This window comes from Erinaceus europaeus, chromosome 7 (assembly GCF_950295315.1).
Source record: "Erinaceus europaeus chromosome 7, mEriEur2.1, whole genome shotgun sequence".
NCBI lineage: Eukaryota > Metazoa > Chordata > Mammalia > Eulipotyphla > Erinaceidae > Erinaceus > Erinaceus europaeus.
The window spans coordinates 98,254,485-98,276,385 of record NC_080168.1 but is presented as its reverse complement, the minus strand read 5'-3'; the positions used below and the strand labels follow the sequence as shown (position 1 = coordinate 98,276,385).

The 21,901-nt window shown below is 41.1% G+C and overlaps 1 protein-coding gene across 4 annotated transcripts in view; it reads right to left on the bottom strand.

Annotated features, from left to right (window-relative positions):
* The window catches only part of GRIP1 (glutamate receptor interacting protein 1), a 795,045-nt gene that overhangs the window by 57,548 nt on the left and 715,596 nt on the right, over positions 1-21,901 (bottom strand). For all 4 annotated transcript variants that reach the window (XM_060194981.1, XM_060194983.1, XM_060194984.1 and 1 more), the window contains 2 exons: positions 13,326-13,395; positions 9,567-9,712 (listed from right to left, as the gene is read on the bottom strand). In XM_060194981.1, coding sequence (XP_060050964.1) covers positions 9,567-9,712; positions 13,326-13,395 — 216 coding nt within the window. The remainder of the gene's footprint in view (positions 1-9,566; positions 9,713-13,325; positions 13,396-21,901) is intronic.

Below are 21,901 nucleotides of genomic sequence, written 5' to 3'. Positions count from 1 at the left end.
CTCCACCACCCAGTTCTCTGTGTCTTACAAATAAAAAAGGAAAGGGAGAGAGAGAGAGAGAGAGAGAGAGAGAGAGAGATGGAAAATGGTCACTTGCAGGAATGTTATGGAATCACAATCCTAGTCTTTTATAATTTTATAAATAACTATCAAATCACTAACTAAAAAAAAATCTATGCACACCTAGATTCATCGCAGTGCTATTTGTAACAACCAACATTTGGAAACAACCCAAGCATCCAACATTAGTTAAATGGCTAAGAAATTGTGATATGTAAGAAATGAAGGCATATTCTCCTCTGCTGAAACATGGAATGACACAGAGGGAATCATGTTGAGCAAGAAAAGCCAGAAGGAGAACAGACACTTGATGATCTTGCTTATAGATGGCCTCTATGAAACAAAGCAAGGGATAATATAGGTTAGTCCTCACTGGACAACAACCTATCACAGTATATTCAGGATCTCAGAAAGGAGAATGGAGGATGACTAAGGGAAGGTTTGAGGCCTAAGTCCCTATGGTGGTGTAAGATGATAGTTTGATTTTGGGTCAAATGTATGCACTACCTTGGGGAAATATGTAAATGTACCTTGTGACAACAAAAAACCCTGTCAGTCAACATTTTCTCCATAAAGTTGTATTGAGATTAGAAAAGTAAATAAATCAAATCCAATAAACAACCCCCTCCTGCCAAAAAAAAGGCCACTGGGAGCATGGATTAGTTGTGCAGGCACTGAACCCCAGTGATAACTCTGGTGGCAAGAAAAAGGAAGAGAAAGAAAAGAAAAAGAAAAAAGAATGAATTAAGTATAATCCCTTGCACGAGCTGAGCTCACATCTCCATGTCTCCAGAGATTCACGCCATGTTCCCCATTCCAAACCAATCTCCTAAATCCCTCCTCACTAAAAACAAAAAGCACTTTTATGATATCTTTAGCCTTGCATTTGCCACTCCCCTCCGCAATGCATAAACATCTTTCCCCATGAAATTTCTATTAAAATATGGCTCAGGTGTCATCTTTTAGGAAGACTTCCTGGCTCCTTGGGTTGGGGATGAGGCCTTTGCTATGAGTTCCTGCAGTTTTTGTGCATTTTTTCTCAGCTTCTTTTTATTTTTGTCCCTATCATCCATTTGCATATAAATTTACATGTAAATTCTCCTTTATGAGAGAAATTACACAGGAGGAAGAGGTTTCATTCACACAGGGTTGAGCTCTGGAGAACCACAAGTTATTGTAATGTATCTTAAGATTTTTTTGTTCCAAGGGGCTGGGTGGTGCACATACTACAGTGCACAAGGACCAAGTTCAAGTCTCTAGCTTTATGAGTGGTGAAGCAGTTTTTCGGGGTTGGGGTGGGGTGGGGTGTGTCTCTCCCTTTCTTTACCTCCCTTTCCTCTCTGTATCAAAAGATTTAAAAAAATAAAAGAAGAATAAAAAGAAAAATATAGCTGCTAGGAGTTATGGATTTGTTTTACAGGCACTGAGTTCCAGCAATTATCCTGGTGAAAAAAAATAAAAATTCTTTGCACCTGAGAACAGACTCCTGTTCCCCTAGAGAATGCATGTCCTAGTCTAGTTTTTTTTTCAGACTGCCTTAATAATCACTCTCTTTGTTTCCTCCAATAAAATAGAATTACTTTGAAAACAGAGATGCTTTTATTGGATTATTAGAAAAGTCATGACACATTTTTACATAGGAAAATATGTCATGATTTTTCTGAAAACCTCATTATCTTTACAGTCCCAGAGACTAGAACTATTGCTGGCACCAAGGAGACTTCAGTGAGTGCCTGACCCACAGAGAGGAAGAATGAATCCATGGGAGCAGACAATCACTGGTTTTGAGGGGAGGGTCTCTGAGAGATCTTTGTGAGTCCTTGATCCTGTAATGCCAAGATATAGTTTCCCTCTCCAAGGTGCAGCAAACCCAATCTGGCTCACTCGAACAGTTAGAATAAGGCTAGGGCTGCCATTTAGGGAACAGGGCATAAGGCCTGAACTGCCGTTTTAGGGAAAAGGCAAACCTAGAACATCCTCCCTCCCCAGTTCCTACAGCATTTGGGTCAGCTCCAGGCAGCACTTCCAACTCCATCTGCCTTTTCTGGGCTATAGCCCAATTGGCAGCCATAAGGCCCTGTAGCTAACTGCCAGCTCTGCTCAGACCATTTTGGAGGTGGAAGCACTCCAAGACACTCTCTCCTTGAGACCGCTCCAGTTTTAGAAAGCTTAGAAAGGAGCAACTGTTTAACCAGAACAGAAACTTTCTGAGAGGGGAAAAAAAAAAAACCCAAAAAAATGCAGGATCACCAGGAACTTTCAAAGTGAGCCTAAACAGATGTTAATGATATTATAAGTAGCTTTTATATCACGACAGAAGGTTTACAACTATTAGTGAAAAGGCAGGAGAGGGGGCCAGCCTGCTCGTTTGCTCTGCTCAGCTCTAGTTAAAAAAAAAATTAATGGGACCGCGGAACAGATGCAAAATTGCAGCATTACTTATTGCAATGTTATTTTCAGGCTTCTTGAGTGCTGCCTGTTTAACAAAATGCATACTATCTGGCTTGAATCCATAATGACAGCTGCTTTTTGTGGCCAAACAGGAGGCCTGGATTTGTGAAAGAATCTCTAGAATACAGAACTGTTCAGGTCAATCAAAGTTCATTTCGATTGAGAAATGACAGAATTCATTCTGAGTATGACTACCTTTCTGGGAGGTGGACAGGCCCAAGAAAGCAAGTTGCTGAGTGCATCATCCTCTGTAGATCCTTTGCTGGTATGTGGTCATTTTAGATGGTCACCTTACAATACAGCACTGAGTTCCAAGGAGTTGTTGAGTAGGGTTTGAATGTCTCTGTGTCAGTCATCATTTAGAAGTCTCCAAGAGTTGGTGTATTGCACCAAAGTAAAAGATTCTGGGGTGGATGTGGGGGGTGGGGTGCGGAGTCCAAAAAGGATGACAGAGGACCTAGTGGGGGTTGTATTGTTATGTGGAAAACTGAGAAATGTTATGCATGTACAAAATATTGTATTTACTGTTGAATGTAAAACATTAATCCACCAATAAAGAAATTAAAAAAAAAAAAAAAGAAGTCTCTAAGAGAGATTATTTGTGACTTCTGCCCATGCTAGTGCTGGAACTAGTCACCTTGCCATCACCCAAAAACATGTTAGAAATAGGTCTTTGCTCTACCTTAAACCAGCTTTATTCTAAACCAGGAATCAGTAACTTGGAGAAGGGACTTAGTGATCTGTGTTTTAACCAGTTCTCTGGGTGACTCTGATATCAATTCAAATTGAGAGGCACTACATTGAAAGATCAAGCATTAAAAGAAGGGAAGAGTGCTTTGAAAAAGAGTCCATCAAAAATCCTTCCAAAGCCAGTCTCTTGCCTAAACACCTTCTACCACTGCTCTTACCACAGCCAGAACCATTCTTGGTTGCTGTTGGTATGCATGAGACCCCTTCTGTTTCATTTGGTTTAAATCCCCCCTACTTAACACTATTCTATTTACATAACCACTGTTAACAAGCACCACCCTCCCTCCAGGGCATTGGTGGTTCAGTGATAGGATTCTCGCCTGCTCCACCCCCCTCCTTGTCACACCCTCATCCTCTCCTTGTCACACTCTGATTTTCACCAGTCACTTTTCTCTCCACCCTCTCTATGTCACATCCTGTTTCCACCCTACTTGGCAAGTATATATAAAGACAGCATTGTGAGTTTTACAGTACTTGACTTTAGCTTAACTCATCTTAGATTGTGCTGTGTCCTGCATGAATAAAGAGATACTGCCTACAGCTCAACCATGAGTCCCTGGTCATCTGTTACCCGCCCGTGAAGCCAGCCCGGCGAAAACAACCTAGCCCGGCGAAAAAACAGGTTGCCTATAATGAGGCATCTCAGCTACTTTAGTCTATCAATAGTTAAAGGGGCAAAAAGCAACTGAAAATTACCAAGCTGGCTTAACACTCATGAACTGAAAAAAAAAAAAGTATGGGCACCTAATTATGATACTACTGAACCAAAACAGACACAAAGCCCAGTGGAACAAAACTGAGAGCCCACAAATCAGCACACACACCTATAATCAACTAATTTTTGAAAAGAAAGCCCCCAAAAATCTAATGGAAAAATGAGAGCCTACACTTAATAATGGTCTTGTTGGTCAATACCAGGACCTCTAATAGATCCCTCTCTCCACCATCACTGGTTATTTCCATCAGGAATGTAATAAGCCCTCTTGTGAGCTTCTCTGGGACTTTGCTCTCACTATAAAGTAGCAATGGTAGGGACTGTCCCACTTTCCAAAGGGAGGCTGGGTATTCCTACTCTGCCACTTGAGGAAGACTGACGGGTCCTGAAAAGAGTGCAGCCTAGAATGTTCCCAGCTGTGACCATGAGCTTCGAGCTCAGACCATAGGGTCTTAGAGGTGACACAGGCTCCTGTGCTATATATAAATAGAGATGGGCCCTTGGTCAGATGGATAGGTTTAACAGTTACTTTTATTCATAAATTTTCTTCAAGATTGGGAGGTACTCTTCCCTAACCCAACTTTCTAGCCCTATTTTAAACTCTGATACCATCTTCTCAGACAATATTTTTGTCTAACACCATGTTGGCTATCAAACTCAAGTAAAAACTATGATAGACATAGGCCCCTAGGAACAGACCTAAAATAGGCTTCTATACTTCTTTCCACCCTAATGTCCCTATTCTCATGTGTTCTATTCCTATTTTTTGGTTCCTGTCTATTGAACATTTTGTCCTGATTTATATCTTACTGCCGTTCAGCCACCAAGTTGTAGATGCTATCATGATTCCATCCTGAATTCCCTGGACAGACAGCCTCACTAATCCTGGAACCTCACCTCTCCAGAGCCATACTCAACTAGGGAAAGGTAGAATCAGGTTGGGGGTATGGATCGACCTGCCAATGCCTATGTGCAGCGGAGAAACAATTATAGAAGCTAGACCTTCCACCTTCTGCACCCCATACTCCCAGAAAGGGAAAAATGATAGGGGGAAGATGAGCAGAAGGCTCTGAACTCTAACTCTAACTCTAACTCTAATGCCTGAAGAGAGAAGAGGAAAAAGGTAGGGACATTTGGAGTAGTGATCGGTGTATGTGTGACTTGGAAAGGAAGAGAAGATGGGACCATGGAAAAAGATGGACAGATATAGATGGATAGTTGTAGAAATAATAGTTAACCCATATCTGCAGCCTTGGGAGAACTGCTGTAGCTTATAACGGAGGGGATGGGGAGATAGAACTCTGGTGGCAGGAATACCGTGGAATATATATTATACCCCTATTAGCTTATAATTTTATGAATCACTATTAAATAATAAAATTAAATAAAAATAAAAAGAAAGAAAAAAGAGAGCCTATTCAGCAAATAGGGTTTGGAAAACTGGGTTGAAATATGCAGAAGAAAGATACTGGACCACGAAATTTCATCATATACAAAAATTACTTCCAAATGGATCAAAGATTTAAAAGTTAGACTAGAACCTTTCAAATACCTAGAGGGAAACATAGGCAGAACTCTTTTCCATATACATTTTTGCAAAATCCTCACCAGTTTGAATCCAACTGCAAGGATGGCAATATAATAGATAAATAAATAAATTAGCAAACAAACAAATGAGTAAATAAGTAAATAATCCATCTTGATAATTACTATAACATTAGGGATGGGGGAAAGATAGTGGGGGAATGATCCAAAGGAAGACAAACAGCAGAAGGCCACATCTAGCTCTCCAGATGCTCAGTTGCTGTTTCTGAACTTCCTCCTAACCTGTTTTCACTCCCAGCCTGGCTTTTGAGTTGGGAACATGGCTCACTGTTTAACACCACACATATTCATTTCTGGCTTAACTTTTTTTCACTCTGCAAGGAAAGTAGCAGAGACCTGCTTAGCTCAACAAATCATGTAAAATAGGTTTCTCCACAGAGCTTTGCCTCTTCATTAGGACAGAACTCAGACTGGGGCTGGAGGCTTTATCCCTCTTTCAAAGCAAATCCTCCAAAGGATGTGCAAATGAAGCAGGCTTGCAAGGGGGAGAAATGGAAATGTTGGTAGAGAAATCAGTTGCTTGCGTGAAATAACAATGAGCACAAACCTATGCACATTAAAAAAAAATGGTTAGAAAATATATTTGGGGAGGATCACCCTTTCCAGCTATACTATAGGATGTAATGACTGGCTTATTTTGACTTTCAAAATGAATCATACATACATGGCCTTGTTTAAGGGAGGAATAGGGGAAGCTGGCATGGCCAGTGTTCCCCCAACATTAGAAGGTTCATGTATTACCTCTACAAAGAACTGAGGAGAGGGCATGAATATTCAGGCATTTTAAACTTTAATTTTAAAATTGAGAATATTCACATGATAGGGCATGGAAGAGAGAGAGAGAGAGAGAGAGAGAGAGGACACTTTCAAGATCTACAAAGGCAGACAGTGAAAGCTCAAAAGTCCAGCCCTTTAAAACTCAAGCCCCACCTCCACCTTTCTGAGCCACACCTGTAACCACTCCTATTTTCTGGGTGGTACCTTGTCCCTCAACAGCCTGATATAACTACAAACTCCAGACCTCCATGGTGTGATTCCAGAAGATTCCAGAATATAACATCTCCTTATTGGTTGAGATAAAATTATTTACATTGGAGGGGCTATTAACCAATCTCCCACTAACCATTTTGCCAGATTAGGGCATTCTACCTTCTCAGTAAAATACAATGACCAGTGAATATTCCGGATCAATCAGTTTCTCTCTAGCATTCCCACTGAACATATGCTAGTGCTATTGCTTGAACTGTAAAAACTTAGAGTTACTTATGTTTATTCCCAAGCCTGCTTATGCCAGTTTCATTTCTATTGTAATTGTAATTTAATGAATCTTACATAATCAGTGAAACACAAGCATAATTGTTCTATGAAAACTGAGTTAGATGCTTTAGCAAGATTCAGTGAAGAAGGGTCATTAAGCAAAATTTTGCTGCTCATTATACAGAGAAAGAACTTGAAAACATTGGGGAAAATAAAAATCTAGATAGAGTTAAGTTAATTTAGATTTCTTTAAATTCACACCCAAACTGGAAACCACAACTATAAATTATACATGATGCCAACCTGACTTCCCTGGGCAGACGACCTCAACAATGAGTCCTGGAACCCTGCCTCCCCAGAGCCCTACCCCACTAGGGAAAGATAGAAACAGGCTGGGGGTATGGATTGACCTGTCAATGCCCATGTCTAGAAGAGAAGCAATTACAGAAACTAGAACTCCCACCTTCTGCACCCCATAAAGATCTTTGGTTCATATCCCCAGAGGGATAAACAACAGGGGAGCTTCCAATGGAGGGGATGGGATGTGGAACTATGGTGGGGCTTGGTGCCTGCAATAGAATTGTATGAAATTATATTCCTCTTATTCCATAATCTTGCCACTCATTATTACAACACTAATAAAATAATTTATTTTTATTTTTAATACTTATTTATTTATTTTTCTTTTTGTTGCCCTTGTTGTTTTTCATTGTTGTTGTAGTTATTGATGTCGTTCGTTGTTGGATAGGACAGAGAGAAATGGAGAGAGGAGGAGAAGACAGAGAGGGGGAGAGAAAGACAGACACCTGCAGACCTGCTTCACCTCCTGTGAAGCGAACCCCCTGCAGGTGTGGAGCTGGGGGCTCGAACCGGGATCCTTACACTGGTCCTTGCGCTTTGCACCACCTGCGCTTAACCCGCTGCACACCGAACTCCCAAAATAAATAAATTTAAAAAATGGCCACCAGGAGCAGTGGATTTATAGTGCTAGCACCAAGCCCCAGAGATAACCCTTCAGAAAAAAAAAAAAAAGGTAAACAGTTATTAAAAAAAAATACAAGAAATGTAGAATTTCAGGGGCCAGGCAATGGTACATCTGGTTGAGTGCACATATTACCAAGCACAGGGACCAGAGTTTGAGCCGCTGCTCCCCACCTGCATTGGGGAGACACACTTCATGAGCTGTAAAGCAGATTTTCAGGTATCTTTCACTGTCCCTTTCTATCTCTCCCTTCCCTCTCAATTTATCTCTGTCCTATCAATTAAAATAGAAAGAAAAATAAAAGGAAAGAAAAAGTGGTCACAGGGAGCATTGGATTCCTATTGCAGGCACCAAGCCCCATTGATAACCCTGGTGGTAATAAAAACAATACAGAATTTCAAGACCAATCAGGGATGATTGTCCTTTCCAAAGAGATACTGAGGCCTACTCAAGTTTGAAACGCATCATTAGTGCTAAAGCCACTAAAGGTGGATACTGGGATGCACTGGATCGACCTTCTCGTGGTGCATCCCGTGAGTACCCATTTATTGGGGAAACTGACGATCCTTCCTAGCCGACTGAATCCACATGGATCCCAGTCACTTTCAAAGCCAGCAACAAGCAGACATCAGGCTCAACCTGACGCTGTTGACTGGCTACGGAAGAAGGACAAACGCTAGAAGAAGAAGGTTGTGACTGTCCTTTTAGAAAACAACATGATAGGTGACTCTCTAGTAAAAAGTTGACTTCTTATTCTAATTCAGCAAGCCTACTTCTAGGGATATTTCCTAAGGAAATAAACAAAAGAAGAAAAGTTGAGTTTTGAGAGATAGGTCATTGGAGTACAGGATTTGACTATTTATTTATTTATTTTCTCCTTCTGTTGCCCTTGTTGTTTTATCATTGTTGTGGTTATTATTATTGTTGTTGGATAGGACAGAGAGAAATGGAGAGAGAAGGGGAAGACAGAGAGGGGAGAGAAATACACCTGCAGACCTGCTTCACCGCCTGTGAGGTGACGCCCCTGCAGGTGGGATAGAGAGGGAGAGAGGGAGAGAGACAGACAGACACCTGCAGTATAACCTCACCACTTCCAAAATTTTCCCCCTGCAGGTGGGGACCGGGGACTCGAACCTGGGTCCTTGCGCATTGTAACATGTGCACTCAACCAGGTGCACCCCCACCCGGCCCCTAACATATTTTTTAAGAAGAAATGTTGAATAAATGTATCGTCACAAAGGATAGTATCTAAGCTATCTACAGTAATGGAGCAGTTGGAAACATTCTAAATAAGAGAAGAATGATAAGTAAATTATAGGCAGTGAATAAAAAACAACAGATAATATGAGCTCAAAAGATGGCAAAATGTTTATAGAGTTAAGTAAAACATGTACCATGCACTGGGTTATAATTATGATGTAGAAATACCAACTAGGAAATGAGTACTTCCACTCTCTTAATGTGATATTATTGATAAGTAATGATTCAGTTTTCATCTTTAAAAATTATTTTAATGCAATTTTAATGTTTCCATAATGAAAATGACTCAATCATTTCATTTAAAGACACCATTATTTAAAATTCACACTACACTCTCAACACACAGTTGAAAGACATTTTTAACTATGTAAAGCACTGTTGCAATGTCACCAGCCAGCTGTTGTACGTAAAACATCGAGATCTAATACGTTCTGCAGCAGATGGGTAGTTAGAGAAACCAGTCTTAAGTAAGGGAACTGGCAATACCTGAATTATCTTCATCTTTGCGGATTTTGAGCTTGACGAGGTCTTCACACTGCTGAAGGATCTGAACAGCATCTTCCATGGAACAGTTGTCCAGCCGGATGTTATCTATTGCAAGAAGTTTGTCCCCAAGTTCCAGGGTTCCAGTTCTGTCAGTAAATGCATTGCAGTGCGTGAGAAATGCTGAGCATTTCACTAGGCCATTTAAGAGGCAATGAACATTGTAGCATTGTGATGGTCTTTTTAGAGGAAAAGAAGCTTCTTAACTGTTTTCAGATTGCACTGTGTTCTCACCCCCTGCCCCACCTTTTTCTTTTCTTTTTTTTTAATTAAAATTTGATCACATCAAATCGATGGGGTTTACAGTAATATTTATACCCCTTTCCCATATTAGGGAGCTGCTCTTTTCCCTGATTCAGCTTTCTGGTCCTTTTCCCAGCCGTGACATCATCTCCCCAGACAATAATTAGGATCCACCTGCATATTAGATTTTAGGCTCAGGCAAAAACAACAACAACAACAACCCCCCCCCCAAAAAAAAAACACTAGTATAGCTACAGGCCCTTTGAAATATAACTAAAATATGCCCACTAGCTATCTACAAAATGGAGGACCCCCCAACACTTCATCTGCACTATTCCAGCCTTTAGGTCCATGATTGGTTAACAATTTGTTTGGCTATGTATGTTAACTCTCTTTTCAGCTACCAGGTTCCAGATGCTAGCAGGATGCGACCAGACTTCCCTGGACAGACAACCCCACCAATGTGACTTGGAGCTCCGCTTCCCCATAGCTCTGCCCTACTAGGGAAAGAGATAGACAGGCTGGGAGTATGGATCGACCTGTCAATGCCCATGCTCAGCGGGGAAGCAATTACAGAAGCCAGACCTTCCACCTTCTGCATCCCACAATGATCTTGGGTCCATACTCCCATAGGGGTAAAGAATAGGAAAGCTATCAGTGGAGGGGATGGTATATGGAGGTCTGGTGGTGGGAATTGTGTGGAGTTGTACCCCTCTTATGCTATGGTTTAGTCAATGTTTCCTTTTTACAAATAAAAATTTTTTTAAAATATATTTTTTTAAATTTATAAAATGGAGATATTGACAAGACCATAGGATAAGAGGGGTACAATTCCATACAATTCCCACAACCAGAACTCCCTACCCCATCTACCCCCCCTGCCCTGAAAGCTTTCCTATTCTTTATCCTTCTGAGAGTATGGACCCAGGATCATTATGGGGTGCAGAAAGTGGAAGGTCTGGCTTCTGTAATTGCTTGCCCACCGAACATGGGCATTGGAAGTCGATCCATACTCCTTTGCCTAGTATATTTGTGGTATCAAGTTGCAAAGTATTAGAAATATTTTTTCCTTATGCTTTATTGGACTGAGCCAGAAATTCATGCAAGCTTTACTCAGGAAGTGTTTCCCCCCTCCGGGGTTATCACTGGGGCCTGGTGCCTGCACTATGAGTCCACTACTCCTGGTGGCCTTTTTCTTTCTTTCTTTCTCCATTTTATTGTATATGACAGAGAAATGGGGGGGGGAGACAGAGAGGGAGAGAGAAAGCTAGACACCTGCAGACCCGCTTCACCACTTGTGAAGCCACTTCCCTGCAGGTGGGGAGCTGGGGGCTGGAACTGGGATCCTTGCACTTTGTACTATGTGTGATAAACCTGGTGCGCCACCGCTGATCCCCCATTCAGGAATTTTAAGGTAGGTCTGAGGCTCAGGATCTTTGACATTCTCCTCTGCACCTGGAAACTCATCCAGTCAGAAGAGGGAGGAAATATTTCTTTAATGAAATTACTGGGATAATAGATAACATGTTTTAAAAATGTTTTTTAAATAAATACTTATTTATTCCTTTTTGTTGCCCTTGTTTTATTGTTGTAGTTATTATTGTTGTTGTTATTGATGTCATTGTTGTTGGATAGGACAGACAGAAGTGGAGAGAGGAGGGGAAGACAGAGAGGGGGAGAGAAAGACACCTGCAGACCTGCTTTACAGCTAGTGAAGCGACTCCCCTGCAGGTGGGGAGCCGGGGGCTTGAACCAGGATCCTTATGCTGGTCCTTGCACTTGGCACCACCTGCACTTAACCCACTGCGCTACCACCCGACTCCCTGAAAATGTTCTTAACTGGAAGAAAAAAACTGTCATACCAGTGAAATCAGACTCCAAAGGACTGAATTTCTTTCTCCTTTCTTTCTTTTTCAGATTTTGTTTATTTATTAATGAGAAAGATAGGAGGAGAGAAACCATCACTCTATTACATGTGCTGTGGGGGACTGAACTCGGGGCCTCATGCTTGAGTGTCTAACACTTTATCCATCATGCCACCTCCCAGACCACCCAAAGGACTGAATTTCTTAGAGAGGAGTTAGGGTTCTTTGTAGAGAAGGAGAGGAGCAGAGAGGATGCCTCCCATCTTTCTTTGGTAGGAAGAAAACACTTCGAGAAAAATCCAGGTTTTGGACTCTTAGTGTATCCCCTCATCTCCAGGAAAATAATAACTATGGCAGGGGAAGAGATTTCTGTTTGGAGTAAGAAATACTCTGGTTTGGGATTATTTGTGCAAATCAAGTAGATTTTCCTTAATGAAAAATCTGGCGTGGCATAGTTTGGCTGCAACACCAGGTGGAGAAGGGCTGCTTCTGTCCTATTTCACTAGTATCTCTCCGATCACTTAAAGTATTTTTGATCTGTGAAATAAAGTTTGCAACTCCCTGCTTTTGAAGACATGTAGATCAAATAGGAGACATGAATATTAATTAGGGCTTAAGGGTCTGATTTGTCCAGAGAAGTCTTTTTGACTTTTACCAAAGTTCCCCCACTCACAAGCTATCATCTCCATGGGCTGTCTTCATAACTGGGGCATTTTTTTTTTAAATAATTTTTCAGCTGGAAAATGAAAAATAAAAGATGATTTGTGAAGTAAAACCCATGCTGGACTCATGAAAGACCCTAAAGAAAATTTTGGGATGAGCGTTGTCTGCACTGGGTGAAGAAACAGATTGACAGGGCTGGGTGGTGGCACAGCTGGTTAAGAGCACATGCTACAATGTGTAAGGACCTGGGTTTGGGTCCCCAGTCCCCCACCTGCGGTGGGAAAGCTTCACAAGCAGTGAAACAGTGTTGCAGGTTTCTCTCCTTCTCTCTCCTTCTCTATCACCCCCTTCCCTCTCAATTTCTGGCTGTCTCTATCCAATAAATAAATAAAGACCATAAAAATTTAAAAAAAGAAACAGATTGACAAGAAGTGAGAAATATACTCAGCTATTGACACAAGAGATACAAAACAGGATAGATTAATAGTTGCTGACTGAGGACCAGTGAAATAGCTCACTTGAAATGTGCACAACCAGCGTCTGAGCCTGGCCTCCGTTACACAACTTCAGTGTTGTGGTCTCTTTCGCTCCCCACCTGCAGGGGAGTCGCTTCACAGGTGGTGAAGCAGGTCTGCAGGTGTCTGTCTTTCTCTCCCCCTCTCTGTCTTCCCTCCTCTTTCCATTTCTCTCTGTCCTGTCCAACAACAACGATATCACTAACAGCAACAATAATAGCTGTGACAATAAAAAAACAAGGGCAACAAAAGGGAATAAATCAAATATTAAAAAAAATTTAAAAAACAATAAGTGTCTAGAAAAGATTGAGAGTGCCCAATCCATTTAGAAAGCCTGCCTTGGGTGTGCAAGGGACCATTTTTTTGCTTTTATTTAGCAATGACTTGGAGTGACTCAGAAAATCCAGTCTCCTTACCTGTGTGCCACACTGCCTTTCTTGATATCTGAAATGACAAGGGGATCTCCTGGCTTTCTACTTGATGGTGCTATAACAAAGGAGATAGAAGTCACACTGTTAACACTCATGATTCAACCGCTCCTGTACATCCCCCTTGTTTTATAGTAACTGTTAATGTGAGTACAAGTTGTGTTAAAGTCAAAATGATCAGCAAACAAATTAGAAAGTGCACCAATCACATCTTCTTGTTAGAAGAACTTATTTTCATTTAATTTTTATAAAGTTAAAAACTGAAGCACAATCATGTACATTTGCAATTGGAGGGATGCCTGAGAAGTCCAGGTCTATTTTTACCAGTGATTCTTGAGAGAAGGAAATGAAGGTGGATAATCCAATGGGAGAACATTAAGAGCACCTGGGGACACCCTTTAGTAGAACTTACATGTGATTCCTACTATACCCCTTCTTTCAGTCACCCCTAGTGAGGGGACACCATGGTTTATGGAATTCCATCATATTATTCAACTTCACCGAAGTGAAGAAAGTGGATGTGAATCACTGATCTAAAGTTCTATTTGTTTTTCCAGAAGGGATTTTTTCCCCCCTATTCAACAACTTAAATTATAAATCTTTAAACTTGTTCACTAATGCATTCAGAATGCCCTGAATGTTATGGAATGTGACTTTTTTTTTTTATTATTATATTGACAGTAGCAAATACTGGTGCTATTTATATTTTTATACATGTTCATATTCTAAACCTGACCATATCTCACTGCATTTACAAATAAAGTTACTACCTTGCACAGTGGTTAGTTTGGGGTTGTGTAAGTTTTTTCAAGACTATTTCTGTGAGATGATAATGAAAGCAATTATGAACAAGTCTACTTAGAATTGACCCTGAAATGGATTATAGCTTTTACAAATACAAAGCATCATCTTACTATAGAAAGTATGTTTATTGAAATTATGATACTTAAAATGAGTCACACCAGCATTTGCTTAGAAAAAAAACTGCCTCCAAGATGGAATATTTTGCCTACTAGAAGTCCAGAGTGGTTTTCTCTTGAAGATCATTAAAAGGCCCCTAAAGTTAGATTTTATTGTAAACAGTCTGAATAGCCTATAGTGATCATAGAGCCATAGCATGTCCCACAATCCCATCTAATCCCACAGATGCACAGAGACAGATGGTTTAATATCATACCACAACATTGAAAGAAAAAGCAAATTTCTACCAATGCCTTACCCACTGTCTAAACTAGTCATAGTGCAAATGGGACTTTATCCAATCATTATTCTTTTTCTCTCCCCCAATCATTATTCGTAGCTTCTAGCAAAGAATGAAAACATCCTATTCATTGCAGTTAATTTATAATTTAAACATCCATCCAGTGATTTGAGACAATTTCTTTAGAGAAATAGACACCTAGCATTTTTAACCATGTCATTATCTCAGGACTGCAATCTGTTCTGGGTATTTGTCACAAAAATTTAAATGTTGCTATTATCAGGATGTATAGTTTTTCTAGCAGCCGTTGTTGAATTTGCACAGCATTTTGCCAAGTTGTAGGAACCATTACAAAACATTCAATGTTTTCTTGCTTTTAAAAGAAGAACCCATGCTCTGTTGACAGTCTGAGACAATGCAATAGTAGAGGCAACAAAATATATCAGATCCATTCTGTCACCTGTAAAATAGAGAAAAACAGCATTCTGATCTCTTGGGCATATCCACACAGCTTCTCAGAAAAGTTAAAAAAAAAACTTCTCAGAAAAGTTAAAAAAACTTCTCAGAAAAGTTAAAAAAAAAGATGGCTAAGGATTAAAACTTCTTTTGGTTTACATACATGTATGGTGGCCATTCTTAGGTTTGTTTAGTAGATTCTTCTCTATCCATTTAATCAAATCTACCTTTGAGGTCTGAAGGGTTCAATGTGGCACATATCCATAGGAGTGAGGAAGTTAAACCCAGAAATGGGACCACATCTGAATGAACTCCTGTCACTTCCATGTCTACCAGACATATGTAAGATGGCAAAGGTCGGGGGCATGTGAGGCAGGTAAGTTATGACTTTCACACACTAGACCTGTGTCTTAATTCTCCACAACCTGAGAAGTCACAAATCAAGCACATGCTCTGTAGTGTCTTTAAAAATTTAATTAGTTGCCATGATTTAAAAAAAAATAGTGCATATCATTGAGAAAGCAGAGAGGCAATACAGTATACATAGTCTTTAAAAGTCTGCACTGGCTGTCAAAATACTGAAGTTCCGAAACCCTAGCTCTGAGCACATAGCCTTGAAGTGTTTTAGTTTTCCTCTGTAAAACAGAGATGAAGAACAATCATTGTGCTAGCTATCATTGTCCAGCAATCTTGGAACTCAATTCCTTGCTACTCTCTTGAGAGGGCATCAGTTGCCCACCTGCCACTGTCCTCATTAGACTGATGTCACTTACTGGATTTGCTTTACCATTGGGGGCTTCTGAGTTTGTAACACTAACACTCACTGCACTTTTGAATGTGGTTCATGTTCTCCACAGAACTGTCCCTTTGTTTAATACACTTTTACTGGATATCAGCTATAAGTGAGGCACCTCCACTGTGGGCACCGATCACTAGGCCCCAGAGCAGCTGGGCATCAAGGAGAAGAAACATTTTGATATTCATTTTAGCATGCTCAGGCAAACAGTTTCTGCAGACATATTATGTAGCATATGATTATTTGTCTTTTCTGTGGGATATATTTTCCTTGACCTTATCTGTTGCCTTGATGCCTTAGTTTGCTTAGTTTTCTTAATGCTTAACATGAATGTGATTTCTCAGATTGTTCAAGTTGTTTATATAAATCTCCTCTTTCAATATGTTCAATAAATGTCAGGAACATTATCAGAAACTTTATAACCTGTCTGGACTGCTTGTTTTCTAGACTTGGTAACCCAGAAGCTCTGCTATCCTGCAACCTTGGAATCACTGTATCCTGAATTCACTTCATTTTTTTTTCCACCTGTGTTATCCCCTGGGACTTGGTGTCTGTATAATGGCTCCATTATTCCTGGCAGCCTTTTATTCCTTTTTCTTTCTTTTTTGAGAGACTGAGGGGAAGAGGGAGGGAGAGAGACAAAGAAGAGAGACACAGCACTGCTCCACTGCTTCTGAGGTCTTCCCATGCAGGCGGGGTCTGGCGGGGGGCTTGACTTGGGTTCCTGTGTGTGTTAACTAGGTAAGTCACCACTTGGCCCCTGCACTTTTCTTTTCTAACTTTACAATAGTATCCCTTTATTCAGATTTTTATTCTTTTTTTCTTTATTGGGGAATTAATGTTTTACATTCGACAGTAAATACAATAGTTTCTACATGCATAACATTTGCCAGTTTTCCGTATAACAATACAACCCCCACTAGGTCCTCTGTCATCCTTTTTGGACCTGTATTCTCCCCCCACATCCACCCCAGAGTCTTTTACTTTGGTGCAATATGCCAGATTTCTATTCTTTTTTGCCTCCAGGGTTATCAGTGGGGCTCACTGCCTGCACTACAAATCCACTGCTCCTAGACGCCATTTTTTTCCATTTTGTTGCCCTTGTTGCGCTTGTTGTAATTGCTATTGTTGTCATAGTTATTGTTGTTGGATAGGACAGAGAGAAATCAAGAGGAGGGGAAGACAGAGCGAAAGATAGACACCTGCAGACCTGCTTAACTGCTTGTGAAGTGATCCCCGGCAGGTGGGGAGCTGGGGGCTTGAACCAGGATCCTTATACCGGCCCTTGCACTTTGCACCATGTGCACTTATCCCACTGCACTACAACCCAGCTCCCCTCAGATTTATTTTCTACAGTTTCAGTTACTAAAGGTCAACTATGGTACAACAATATTATGTACAGCAAGATGTTTTGCATAAGACACCACATTCTGGGTCAGCAAAATAGCTCACTTGGATAGCAACCCAGGCTTGAGCCCAGCCCCAACTACACAAAGCACTGAAGTAAGCTTTGATACTGTAGCCTTTTTCGTGCTCTCTGTATTTCTCTGCCTTCTCTGGAGAGAGAGAGACAGAGAGAGAGATACAGAGAGAGAGATACAGAGAGAGAGAGAGAGAGAGGCAATCCTTTAGCACTGCAACACTAGTGAAGCTTTCACCTTGCAGATGGGGACAGAGGCCTTGAAACCTGGTCCTTGCACATGGTGATGTGTCCACCACTGTCTGCCCCCACATTCATATAATCTTTATCATATATTGCTACAGTTATATTTTTAGCTTTAGGTATTATGGATAGTAGTTTATTGTGTCTAGTTTAAAGATCAAATATTAAACATGATTACAGCTATGTACATATAGGGAAAATGGTGTATATATACTTTAGGGGTTGGTACTACTTCCTTTTTTCCTTCCTTCTTTCCTCCTCTTTACATTTATTTTAGAAATATTTTATTTATTTGTGGGGAAGGGCCCACTGTCTGGGAAGTCCAGGCCATTATTTCCATGAGAGTCTGGGAGGGTTGACCCGGAGCCCTCTCCTTCTCAGGAGAGGCGGTAGGCAGGTCCTCACCTGACCTCATGACCTATGATGGGTGGGCTTTTCCAGACTGGGAACCTTCCTGCACATGCTTCCTCATTCCCTTTAAACAAAGGCCATGAATTACTGTGTGTGGCCAACCGAAACCCACTGCAAATATCCTGGTTTTGCATAACTGCCCCCTCCCACCCTGCCCTGAGGTGCTCATGATTCTCCTTTAGAGAGAAGCCTGCTTATGCATGGTGAGCTCATGACCAGACCTTGTATGGTAACTTTCCAGTAATGAACAAACACCTGATAGGTCAAGATTTAACTCTGTATTGTGTATATGGATTAATGATGACCTTAATCTTTCTCAAACCCTTGGGTATATCTACTTGCTTGTATTCTCCAATAAATGAGTCATCTCTCTGAAGCTTCTCCTGGAGGAGGAAGTTGTGATTTAGTCCTCTCCGTGCACTCTCAATCACCAGGGTCTCCCAGGACCCCCAGGGGCTGCCCCAGTCTCTGCTGCCAGTAGCCAGGGAGGTGGAGAGCCCAGGACAACTCACACTTATTTATTTTAATGACATAAATACAGAGAGAATGAGAATGGGAGAGAGAGACAGAGAGAGAAAGAGAGAGAGAGAGAGAGAGAGAGAGAGAGAGAGCTCAAAGAGTACTGCTCAGCTCTGGCATATAGTGATGCTGGGGATTGAACCTGGGACTCAGAGCCTCAGGTTTGAAAGCTCTTTGTATAACCATGATGCTATTTCCCCAGCCCTCATTTCTTTTTACAAGGGTACTGCTCAGCTCTGGCTTATGGTGGTTTGAGTGTCTTCTAGCTTCCATAGTTTCTACTGAGAAACCTGATGGTGTTCTGATGAGTTGACTATTGTCTTTGTCCTGAAAAGTTATAGGAAAATTCCCTCCCTCTCTCTCTACCATTGGAAGCTACTTGGATGTTTTCTGTCCCAGTGTATTTATTTATTGTTTTAAAATATTATTTATTATTGGATAGAGACAGAGAGAAATTGAGGCGGGGGGGAGAGAGACAGAGAGACACCTGCAGCACGGCTTCACCAGTCATGAGCTTTTCTCCTGCAGGTGAGGATCAGGAGCTTGGGTTCTCTCACACTGCACACTGTGATATGTGTGCTTAACCAGGTGTCCCACAGCCTGGCCCCTTGTCCCAGTGTTTCATCGCCTCATGATAAGATCTCTTGGCATAGGTATGTTTTTGATCAGGTTCTTTGTTAGCTTTCCTCTGTTTCTTTAAATTCTTCTTTCTCTTCTTAATTGATTTTTTTTTTTTTTTTTTTTTTTTTTTTTGTGGACTGGGACCTCACATGCAGGATTCCACTCCTCCCAGAGAGAAAGAGAGATGGAACTTCCCACGAAACTCCCATATGGACTCATACACAGCAAGGCAAACACCCTACCCGGTGAGCTATCTCTGCCTCTTTTCACACCTGGTTTCTTTAGTCTATTTTCACTTTTTCCTTCTCCTTGTGAGTTTCTGCCTTTTAAGAAATCTTAAAGAGTTACTTAAAAGTGAGCTAAGTGTGGAAGCAGAGTTCGAGGTATGTTCAAGCGGTTATCAACCCTGAAGTTCTTAAATCACTGATTATTTCTATCAGACACCAGTTACTATAGTTCTTAGAAATCACGTATTTTTTGCTTATTTATTTATATTTTATTGCCACTAAGGTTATCACTAGGGCTTGGTACCTGTATGACTCTACTGCTCTTGGTGGATTTTTTTTTTTTTTAATAGAGGATGAGAGCCAGAGAGATAGAGAGGAAGAGGAGGGAGAAGGAGAGGGAGAGAGGACAGGTACTTGTAGCACTGCTTTACCACTTGTGAAGCTTCCAGGTGGGAACCAGGGACTTGAATTGGGTCCTTGTACATGACTCTATGTCTGTTCTACTGGTTGGTGCCACCATCAAGTCTATAAACACCCTTTTTTTTTCTGGAGCTGGAGAGATAGTTGACTTAGGAAGGTGCCTACTTTGCCATGCATGCAACCCAGGCTTGAGCCCCAATTCCCACATCATTGAGGAAGCTTCAGTGCTGTGGTCTCTCTCTTCCTCTGCCATTCTCTTCCTAAAATAGTAGAGCCAAAGTAATGAAGCCCCAGTGATGACAAACAACCAAAACCAAAGAACCCAAACACACACACACACACACACACACACACACACACACACACACACACTCTTTTTCTGGGACAAGAAGGTGGAACAGATATAGAATGCATTATTTATAAGCAAGGGTTTCTGAATTTGACACAAAGCATTGCATATGCCAGAGTGATGCTTTGGTTCTCATTCTCTAATAAATAAATATATAAATCTGGGACCAGGTGGTGGCCCTCCTGGTTAAGCACACACACTACCACGGGCAAGGACCCAGGTTCAAGCCCCTGATTCCTACCTGTGGAGATCCAGCTTCATGAGCAGTGAAGCAGTATTGCTGCTGTCTCCCTTCCTTTCTTTCCTTTTTTTTTCCTTCCTATCTCCCCCTCCCCTCTCAGTTTCTCTCTCTACTCCCCCCCAAAAATCAGTAAATAAAATATAAAAAAACTCTCAAAATATTTAAATTATTAAAAAAATAAATATATATATATATTTTTCTGTTTGAAGGTGGGAGAAATCTTCTGAATTTTTTGATTTTTTAAAATTATTTTATTTTCTTTTGTTGCCCTTGTTTTATTGTAGTGATTATTGTTGTTATTGATGTCGTCGTTGGATAGGACAGAGAGAAATGGAGAGATGAGGAGAAGGCAGAGAGGTGGTGAGAAAGAGAGATACCTGCAGACCTGCTTCACTGCCTGTGTGTTGGTATGCATGAGACCCCTTCTGTTTCATTTGGTTTAAATCCCCCCTGCTTAACACTATTCTATTTACATAACCACTTCATTCTATTTACATAACCACTGTTAACAAGCACCTCCCTCCAGGGCATTGGTTCAATCCCCACTGTTTCATGATATGTTTTTGCTCCACTCCCCCCTCCTTGTCACACCCTGATCCCCTCTTTGTCACACTCTGATTTTCACCAGTCACTTTTCTCTCCACCCTCTCTATGTCACATCCTGTTTCCACCTTACTTGGCAAGTATATATAAAGACAGCATTGTGAGTTTTACAGTACTGTACCTTTAGTTTAGCTCAGCTCAGCTTAGATTGCGCTGCGTCCTGCATGAATAAAGAGATACTGCCTACAGCTCAACCATGAGTCCCTGGTCGTCTGTTACCCGCCCGTGAAGCCAGCCCGGCGAAAACAACATAACCCGGCAAAAACAACACCTGTGAAGCGACTCCCCTGCAGGTGGGGAGTCAGGGGCTCAAACCAGGATCCTTACTCCAGTCCTTGCGCTTTGTGCCACTTGCACTTAACCCATTGCACTACTGCCCGACTCCCGAAATCTTCTGAATTTTAGTTAACTTACGTGTGAATCCTCATAGTATTCCAAGAACATCCTCTAATATGTTGCTATTTATGGCACTATTCTGCTAGTCAAAAAATGTGAACAAGTGTGCAAATTACACTGGGAAAACACATACACAATCTTAATCATTCAATTTTACTTTAATTGCAATCATGTATACAAATTAATCAGTTATGTTGTTATGTTATTTATTTTTACCAGAGCATTGTTCAGCTCTGGTTTATGGTGGGTGTAAGGGATTGGGACCTCAGAGCCTCAGGCATCAAAGTCTTTTGCATAACTATTTTGCTATCTCCACATCCAGTTATGTGATTTCAGATGAAGCAGTGAGTAGAAATTTTATTCAAAGTAGGCAAAATACCGTGAACTATTCTCTTCCAAAATTGCTTAAAACTTGGAAGGGATGAGAGAGAGACAGGCTGTGAGTATGGATCAACCTGTCAACACCCATGTTGAGCAGGGAAGTACTTACAGAAGCCAGACCTTCCACCTTCTGCACTCCATAATGACCCTGGGTCCATACTCCCAGAGGGGGTAAAGAATAGGAAAGCTATCAGGGGAGGGGATGAGATCCAGAGTTCTGGTGGTGGGAATTGTGTGGAGTTGTACCCCTCTTATCCTATGGTTTAGTCAATGTTTCCTT